The following is a 10,180-nucleotide window of genomic DNA, read 5'->3' as shown; positions in this document are numbered from 1 at the left end:
GGGGGGGGGGGGGGGGGGACTGGTCTCTGTCAATGTTTCTTAAACACGTGATATCTGGGAAAATATTTCCATTTACAAATTGAAGCCTAGCTTGTTTTAGCTGAAGACCGTTCAGAACAGTCACACTGTCACTTCCTCTGAAACTCTGAAAACCTTCTCAGCTTTCTACACAAAACCTAAAACTTCATTACAGCTTCTCCATTATCTCTGTGTTTGATAGAAACATTTAGAAATGTGAGCAAACAGGTTCATACGACTGACAACGATCTCACTGCAGCTCGAAACATAGGCATGGTCACATGACCCTAACCCATGGTCACATGATGACCCTAACCCATGGTCACATGACCCTGTGTATAATCACAGAAGGTAAACAGAGGGAGATGAAGAAACATGATGGACAGCAAGCTGTGTGATGTGATATCTGAGATTTCATGTTCAGCCTGTGAAAAAAACACACAGGGAAACACATTATGGAGCAAAGATCAGCTGAGATGCTGCTGGATCAGAGAAACAACTGTGGTCCAGAAACAGATCAATCCAACGCACTTCACAGAAATCACCTGTCAGTCAAACAGTGTGGGCGGAGCTTGTATTTTCTGTTTCTGTAGTTTGAGTTTCTCTTCTCTCTGTCTGTTCAGTCATGGCGGCTATCGCTGCTCATGCTAACTACCCAGTTCTTCTTCTTCTGTTGATTCCAAACAAACCGGACACGCATCAATAAAACGCATCACTTCCTGTGCGGCAGGAAGGAGCGACCAGACTCTGACTGTTCAGACCAGACAGAGGAGAAGATTCATGAACTGGATCCAGGTTGGATCATGTTGAGTTAGAGAGAACAGCTAAGATTCACTTTCCCTTTTGGAGGAATAGTCCAACAATCTGTAAAGAATCAGTCTTGTGTGTGTTTGGTGAACCAGCAGACTGCTGCTGCCAACAGTCACTCCTCAACAGTTGGCTTGTATTTGATGGGACAGTCTGAGTCCCCATCGTTTTACCTTCTCCATGAGTGTGTTGAGACGAAGGAGCCAGTTTAGCACATGAGCTCAGAATGACTCTAACTTCCTGATCAGCTGAACGGATGAATCTTTAAAAACAGGTTGGATGGAAACTAAAGAATTATTTCAGAAGAAGAAGGATTGTTGTTAGTACCAAGCAGGCTGGCTCTCCATCTGATTGGCTGGGTGATTAAGCAGCCAATGAGGCGACTTCCTCCGGATCATTATCATCCGTTTATAGTTCCATTCAAAAGCCATAAACCTCCCAAGCTGCACCGCTGCCATGAAAAGGGAAACAAACATTTTAACTTGAAGCGCTGCAGGAAGTTTGTGAACCAATCTTCGAAGTTAGGAGGAAATACGCTCCAAAGAACAATGTTTTCTGTTCCCACCTTTCAGAAGGTCTTTACGTTTTTATAACACAAACTAATAATAATGATAATAAAAAACAAGAAGTACAAAGGAACTGTTGGTGAGAAAAGGGTTTGGTTGCATTCTGTGGTTTATTGTTACTACAGTTTGGTGTCACATTTGATGAGATTGAATATCCACTTTAGATTATATTTATGGCTTTTCACACATTTTATTCCTATTTTTGTTCCTCCTACTCTCACAATGAGGAATTGGAAGTGTAATGTAATGTAATACTTTATTTATATAACACCTTTCAAAACCAAGGGTTACAAAGTGCTTCACAATAAAATACTAAAACCAAAAAAGAAACAGATTACAAACAGCAAAATAGCGAATAGCAACTGCTACAGCACACACACATGTAGTAGGTGGATGGCTGTCAAGTGGCCAGGTGACAGGGACTGGAGCTTCTCTCTGGCTTTTATGCTCTGGTCCTGATTGCCGACGAGCTCCAGGTGAGGGCATCTCACACCAAGCACTGAGTCAAAGGGGCGGGTCTGAAGCAGAGAAAGACAGACAGCAACACACCCCAAACCATGGCCAGGATTTGGCATAGGCCGTAACAACATCAAACAGCAAAGACATCAAACTACAGGATAAAACAGTTAATACACACACAACAAAAACAAGGCAGGATATTAAAATGCAAGGATAGAAAATAAGAATATAAAATAATATCAGTTGTCAGGGAAAGCAATGGAGTAAAAATGTGTTTTTAAATGTTTCTTAAAAGTGCTCATCATTTCAGACATTTTAATGTCAAGAGGTAGATTGTTCCAGAGTGTTGGGGTGAGCACAGAGAAAGCAAAACCTGTGAGTCTGGTCCTTGGGGGGACCAGCAGCCCGAGGTTGGAAGACCTCAATGATCTTGCACTGGTGTAGGGACACAGCAGCTCAGTTAAATACTCAGGAGCCTCACCATGTAAAATTTTAAAAGGAACTAGAAGGAATTCGGAGAGCGCAGACCTCCGCCAAGGTTTGTGTTATTGTTGCTTGTTCGTGAGTCGGATCCGGATCTGCTCCAAAATTTAATGGGTTCTTCCTTGGCCCATGCTACACCCTTTCACCAAGTTTCATGAAAATCGGGCCAGTAGTTTTTCCGTAATCCTGCTAACAGACAAACAAACAAACAAACAAACGGCACCGAAAACATAACCTCTTTGGCGGAGGTAATAACAAGAATTTTAAAGTTAATTCTAAACTGAAGGGAGGTAATCTGTTTAGCTCTGGTGAGCAGACGAGCTGCTGCATGTTGGACCTGAGACAAGCCACAGTTCCTCAACTGAGGCTGTAAACAGAGAGTTATAATAGTCAAGTCGTGATGATACAAAAGCATGAATAACCTTTTCTGTGTCTTGAAAAGACAGGACCTTTCTAATTTTTTGCAATATTCCTTAATTGAAAAAAGCATGATTGAACAAGTGTCTTGGTGTGCAGAGAAAAATTAAGACACAGATCAAAAATAATACCAAGGTTCTTGGAGAACATTTGGGGCTAGAGGACCAAGAGCCTCCTGCACTTTCCTAGAAAGTTCTTTGGGGCCAATAACAAGGACTTCAGTTTTTTCATCATTCAATTAAAAAAAATTCTGAGACATTCAGTCCTTTATGGCAACAAGACAATCAGTTAGGTTTGTCAATCCACTGAAGTTGTTGCGTTTCACAGACAGATATAGCTGAGTGTCATCAGCGTAAAAATGAAAAGATATATTAAAATGGCGTATCTGGTGGCCCAAGGGCAGCATATAAAGAAAAAATAAAATAGGGCCAAGAATAGACCCTTGAGGCACCCCACAGGTACGTGCAGCAGAGGATTAAGTCTTATCTCCAACAGGCACTGAAAATTTCCTATCAGATAAATACAATAAAAACCAGTTAAGAGCAGTTCCAGATACGCCAACCCACTCCCGAAGCCTAGGTCAAGTAAATCCAGGATGTAATGTTGTTTTCCCAATATGATCAACAAGAGATGAAACACACAACGGGCAAAACCATGATTAGAAGGAAAAGGTTAAGATTAAGTTTTCCAGCTTTTCTTAATCATCATGGGCCCAATTCAGATTGTGTAAATTATGTGGGTCTTCTGTGGATTGAGATTCACATTTGAGATGTTTCCGGACTCGGACAGTTTGATGTGTGCGGGGAGTCTCTCTGGTCTGGTCTCCACTGAGCTGACAGACAGTCATTCACATGCAAACACAGAATCAAATCCACAACCGTCTGACTGCAAACGCCGCTCCACTGGACAGCCACTGGATTAAAGCTATAAACTAAAACTAAAAAATATAGTGGATCTATAGCAGGGATTTACAGAAAGTAAAGGTAGATTAGATCTCAGGTCAGGCTCTTGTATCTTAGGGACGACGTTCTTGTGCTATATACTATAAATATATTACAGATTTAATACGCAGCCAAGTCCAGAAGGATAAAGCTGCAGCAGTATTCCTGTCTCTGGTGTCTGATTCCTTCTTAATGTCCGATGATTTCTGTCTTCTTCATGTGCTTCCTGTCTTGCAGTGGCTCCCACCTGTGATCCAGCCATGAAGCCTTGGTGGAAGGAGCTGCTGGTTCTGGGTTTGATTAGCTTTGCCTCGCTGGTCTTCGCTGCTCTCGCCTTCACTATCTGTTATAAAGCCATGAAGAGGTGAGTCCGTTCTGTTTCTGCTGTCCAACATTACTGTGACTTCTTTGTCATAATTAATTCCTGCTTCCTATGCATTTTCTCATTGTCGGTATATAACACACACATTGTAATTGCTAAAACCCTGAAAAGTGGTTGACCTCCTGCAGGTTTGATATCATTTGAATGTTCTGTGGTTAAAAATGTATTTAATCCAAACCATGCTTTTATAAAGTCTTGCTTTCCTCAGTTTTATTAGATCAAATTTTGGGTAAAGAGGAGACTGACTGGATGTTGCTCTGGTTATTTTTGACCAGTAAAGGTAGACATGGCTTGTACTTACAGCCTGCTAATACAAACATACATGTTACATATTCTTCTTTTTGCACCTGTGATCCTGTAAAACTGCATGAGACAGAAGACACTGCTGAGTCTTTAAAACATTGCTCCTCCTCCTGCTGTCCTCAGGTCAGCAGGATGCTAAATATAGTTGCACTCTCTCAAAGTAGAAGTTTCTTCTATTTTTGACTCTGAATGTTTGAAACACGTTTGTCTTTCATGGGCAGCTGGCTGCTCTTCCTCACAATAAATCCACTGTCACAACAAAGCCTCCTTCGCTGTAAATATTATATTTAATTCACTAACTGCTGAGACATTAGTGAGTTTGTTGGTGTTTTGTAGCTTCCTCAGATTCATCTGTCTGCAATAAACTAACGATCAGCTGGCAGCAATGTTCTTCTTAATGAGCATGCTCAGTCCAGTAGAGTTGATAGAACCCTAGTGAACGTGCTCAGTCTAGTAGAGTTGTCTGAACCCTAATGAGCGTGCTCAGTCCAGTAGAGTTGATAGAACCCTAATGAGCATGCTCAGTCTAGCTAACCCAGGCCCTGTTGGAGCTGTTCTCCACAGAACCTGAAGCACCAAGTCAACTCTCTTATTGTTCAACCACTAGACTTTGTTCCTTGAGGACTCAGTCCTGATCTCAGCGGCACACAGGTTCGAGTTCGGCTCTTTCCTGTCTCTCTTTTCTGTCTCTCTCTACTGTGAGTCTCTACTGAGAGAAACCTGTCTGCTGTCCTGGGATCAGTCTTGATCAGTACAAGAGCGCAGGACTTCATTCAGGACTCTCCATTATGGCTGCATGACTTCCACTTAACTAGACAATATAACTGAAAAAAACTTGTTCAGATTTGCCCCACTTCATCCTTCCAGTCCTTTGCTCAGTTGAGACAGACTGAGAAGACAGGAACTATCTTCTAGTCATGTTTTCATGACAGTGCTGTTTGTTTCTCATAATGACTTCTACATTACAGTGTATGTCCAATCACTAGCTTACTACGGTACTTTAGTGTGTACTTTTCTGTTTACTCTTGGAAAGATAGAGCTATAGTTTGTTGCCTCAGTCTTCATCCCCAAAGTGAGAGAGTTGTGGCTAAAAGGAGCTGCAGGTCTGAAATATTCATGTCTACCTGCCTTGTGTTGTGCAGCCACCTGCCATGTCTACTACACTCCATGTATTATTGAGGGGCCGAAGCCAGGGCCCATTCAGCAGGCTGGTTATTTTTGGCAATAAGTCCTCAATGAAACATTCCCATAATGCATCTCAATACACAGAAGCCTGTGGGAAACAGTGGATGTGAATGGATGGGGAATTTCAGGTGTTACAGAATTACATTTAAAAATAGAAAGCTCTGTCCTTTCTAAAACTGGCCAGACATGAACGAAAGGCTCAGAGTGAGTAAATATAACTGATGATTGTAGATAAAGAAAGCTACTGTACAAGAAGTCAGAACGTTTATCAACACACAGGATCTGATCTTAAAATCACCTAATGTTTTCATTTCGGGTGATTCTAACGTATTAAGGCATGATGAGACACAGACGGTCAGAGAATTCCTAGATGAAATCATGGTTTAGTTTAGGGGGTCTGTAGACTAGGACACATAGCAAGAAGCCTTACCATTTACCAGGAAACTAAGTAATTTAAAGGTGGGAAAAGTGCCATTAGAGATAGGGGAACATCTCCCCCGCAACCATGACCAGAGAGCCTGGGCTGATGGAAATGAATAAAACCAGGGGGTGTAGCTTCAGTCGTAGAATCACCTAGACTGAACCAAGTTTCAGTAATCATAAAAACATAAAAATTAAAAGAACTAATAAAATCATGGCAGATAAAAGACTTATTACAGAGAGATCTAACATTCAAGAGTCCAAACCTGACAACTGGGTCGGAGGTGGGAGTGTAAACTGATGAATATGAATCAGGTTATTTACATTGGCAGCTGTTGGGGAGCTGCTCTGAGTCTATGGTAGGAAACAATAGTATAGATGGGGAAGATGGGTAATGAGGACATTGGCTGGGAAAATGAATATGGAGACGGAGTACTGCGTACACCGTCCATCTTGATAATCCAGTGTTGGTGAGTTGTATGATTGGTGGAGAGGACAGAAGAGTGCGGCAGTAGAGTTTCCCAGGATGCCGAGCAACAAGCTGCCAAGCAGAAGGTCGGGGGGTGGAGTTAGTGGGGAGGGGAATGGGGAGGAGGGGAATGGGGGATGTCTGGGTAGCAGTGGTGGTAATAACAGGTGGCTCTTGAATTGACAAAGTGGTGAAAAAAAGTCCAGAGTGAACTGGGCCCGGACCAGCAGAACCAGTTGAAACCGTTGTATTAAAATTGTCTTGCGGTCTGGACTGTTCCTTAAGAATTGCATTACTTTCCTGGAGTGTTTTGACACGTCCCAAAGCATCAGTGAGCCTATTTTGCATATCTGAGTATTTGATGCATTTATTGCAGGAAAAAACAGAATCAATAAATCCCGGGCGCCCTGGTGGCTCACTGAGTAGAGCGCGTACCATAAGGCTCAGTCCTTCCCACAGCGACCGGGGTTTGAATCCGGCCCACGGTCATTTGCTGCATGTCCTCCCCTTTCTCTCTCATACCTTCCTGTCTCTCTATCAAATAAAGCATAAAATGCCTAAAATAAATCTTGAAAAAAAAAAGAATCGATAAAATAGTCTTCTAACCCAAACATGTAGCATAGTTCACATTTTAAAACCTTCTTCTTGTCCGGACTTGCCGGAGAGCCCTGCGGTGCCATAATGCAGGTGTAAAACATACATAAGATCAGATAAAAGACGACTTGCCATGGAGATGAAGGTTTGTACCCTGCCTCGGCTGCACCAGCCAGCCACTGCACCTCAGCCAAAACTCTGTACAACCGACCACAATGAGCAAACTACAGAGAATACTCACACAGGGTTGGTTCCAAATTGTGGTTAAATTCACAGAAAATGCTGAAAATCCCATGGATTTGATTGCAGAAAGGAGCCAGAGAAAAGGTGAATTGCTAGCAGCCAGGGAGCCTCAGGTAGCCTCAGGTAGCCTCAGGTAGCTTCTGGTAGCCTCAGGTAGCCTCTGGTAGCCTCTGGTAGCCTCTGGTAGCCTCAGGTAGCCTCTGGTAGCCTCTGGTAGCCTCTGGTAGCCTCTGGTAGCCTCAGGTAGCCTCAGGTAGCCTCAGGTAGCCTCAGGTAGCGTGGGTCTGCTACCAGCCCAAAGCCATCGGGTCCTGGTGCTTTACTGCTCTGTAGGGACTGAATGGTAAACAGTATGTCCCTACACTCCTGTTTCAAAGATATCAATTTCACCCGTTCTAGGAATTTGCCTAGATCTTCAGAAGTGGTGTCTTTTTTTTTTTTTTTTTTATAAAATTCCAACATATTACACAGTTTTTTGGTTTCAAATTATTTGCTGCCAGTGGCATCAACCTTTTCCTTTTTGAGCCATGTTAAAATTTTCTTACGCTTGATAACATGGTTTACCCCTTTCCCATTAATTCAAACTATTGTAATACATAATAATAATAATAATAATAAACTTTATTTATACAGCACTTTTCAAAACAAAGTTACAAAGTGCTTTACATGGTTGCACCAGGATATTTCATGACTGAGGCAAATAAAATCAGGCAATTAAAATAATACAGAAATAAAATGGAATAGAATAAAAAACCCCAACAGTAGAGACAATAACAATAATAATAATAAAACAAATAAGACAGATAAGATAATAAAACAAATAAGACAGATAAGATAATAAAAAATATAAGACATATTGACAAAAAACGGTATGCCAGAATTAATAAAAGGCTTTTTTAAAAAGATATGTTTTGAGAAGTGATTTAAAAGATGTCACTGATTCTGCAAGCCTCAGATCCTCTGGCAGGGAGTTCCAGAGCCGAGGGGCCTTGACTGCGAAAGCCCGGTCACCTTTAGTCTTGAGCCGAGACTTAGGAACAGCCAGCAGAGCCCTGCCCGAGGATCTGAGGCTACGCTCAGGCTCATAGGGGAGCAGCAATTCAGCAATGTAGCTGGGGGCTAAACCATGAAGAGCTGGTATTTGTACATGGTATTTGTATGTATTACAGGAAGTAAGGGGGTTAACATGGGTAAAGAAGGACCCGGACAACTTTTTAGCTTAACTCTTTGTCTTGTCTCCCAGACTTCACCTGGCTATCCCGCTCAAAACACAACCAGGAAGTAGAACTACAAAAGTACAGGTGCATGCGCACTACACAATGAGATAAAAGTGACTGAAACAAAGAAATATAAAATTATAAAACCTCTTGGGCAATATTTAAATATTCAGTAACTAAAATCTTCAATTCCATGAAATTAATATAAAATCCCTAACAAAATAAATCTCATATTACACTATTTTAGTTGTACTCATAACCTCATATATAGACCAAACTGAAGTTTCTCAGCTATACAGAAATGCTGTAGCTTGTGCTGTGCAAGTTGAAAACCCCATTAATGAAAGGACAGCCTCGAAACAAAAAAGAAAAACTGAAATACAACACACAGACCCTCAGAACAGAAGCACCAAACTCACATGAACAATGTATAGAAAACCCTAACCCTAACCCCCTAAAGCAGACAAGAACAGTTCCGATCCACATCACAAGAATACCAATAGAGTCCATTGTCCCATCTGTGAAAGACCGTCCCTAACCAGCAAATCCCTCTCCCGCTGTCATAAAATGTAGACCAACATAGGTTACATTTATGCTTACATTGAAAAGATCTCCAAAAAGAAAACATAAAAATAAAGGAGAAAAGAAAACCCAAGTGTAGTCTTGTATATTTGTATCGCCCTTTATCACAAGCATGTCTCAAATGGCTTTACATAGCATCATATAGTACATGTGATATACATACTACATCATACATACATACTAAATATATATACACATCATATACATCCTATAATACATCATATATCAATAACTACATCATACTATACATCATATACTACGTCAAATACATCATTTTACTAGATTATATAGAGGTTAAACCTTCCACCATTGTGTAATTGCTTTGAAGGCTTGATTTTAGTAATCATGGGAAGAAAAAATAAACGAGTAGCCTATATATTAGAAAACAATGAAAACAAGGTCAAACTTGGTGTCTGGCTCAGTCTCAAGTCTTAGAATTGTCTCTGTCCATTTGTTCTCTGTGTGAGAACAAATTACTCTGTCCACCCGTAGAAATAATTCTTGTGCTTGAATTAGAGTTTTCCCAGATTTGTCTGAAGTATTTGTATGGGGTTTTCAGTTGTGCTTGTTGAACCACAGGTTAATGTGAGGGTGAAAAGGTTTCTTTGCATCATGTAGTTTAAATGTTGACTGATTCTGTTTGTTCTGGGTCTAGGAAACCTCTGCGGAAAGAAGAGAATGGTACGAGTCGAGCAGAGTACGCCATGAGCTCTCGCTGCCTGAAGACAGTGGACAGCAACAATACTGGAGTGTAGCAGCAACACAGAAACCAAACGACAAGCTAAACTTCTAGACAAGACTGAGAAGGCTGGACTACAGGAGAGAGGAGCAACTTCCAGCTAAGTCATGCTAATGTGGGAAGATGGAGGAAGAGCTTGGCACTGATCAGCTGTTGTTTTCAGCTTGGTTCGGAGCGCTGAGATACACAAAGTGGAGATTCAGTGTCAGCCAGGTGGCTGAATCTGTCATTGGAGAACAACGTTGGACAACAGTGAGAAGTCAAATCCTGATAATTAAAGACATGAGAGAAATGACTTCTTCAAAATGTCATTGTCTCTATCTGCCAATCACGCTGTCTCTGCCAAAGGCCAAAG

At 41.4% G+C, this 10,180-nt stretch overlaps 1 protein-coding gene across 1 annotated transcript in view; it reads left to right on the top strand.

Annotated features, from left to right (window-relative positions):
- prima1 (proline rich membrane anchor 1) overlaps positions 1–9,841 on the top strand; it is a 29,515-nt gene extending 19,674 nt beyond the window's left edge. Inside the window, exons 4-5 of the mRNA XM_071535595.1 lie at positions 3,929–4,055; positions 9,742–9,841. Of these exons, the coding sequence (XP_071391696.1) occupies positions 3,929–4,055; positions 9,742–9,841 (227 nt within the window). The remainder of the gene's footprint in view (positions 1–3,928; positions 4,056–9,741) is intronic.
- Positions 9,842–10,180: the final 339 nt, after the last annotated feature.

This window comes from Centroberyx affinis, unplaced genomic scaffold, assembly GCF_046629955.1.
Source record: "Centroberyx affinis isolate AG114_WGS23_722 - 3 ecotype Tasmania unplaced genomic scaffold, CSIRO-AGI_Caff_v1 ptg002744l_1, whole genome shotgun sequence".
Lineage (NCBI taxonomy): Eukaryota > Metazoa > Chordata > Actinopteri > Beryciformes > Berycidae > Centroberyx > Centroberyx affinis.
The sequence above is the reverse complement of the archived record's forward strand: the minus strand, read 5'-3'. Positions and strand labels throughout refer to the sequence as shown.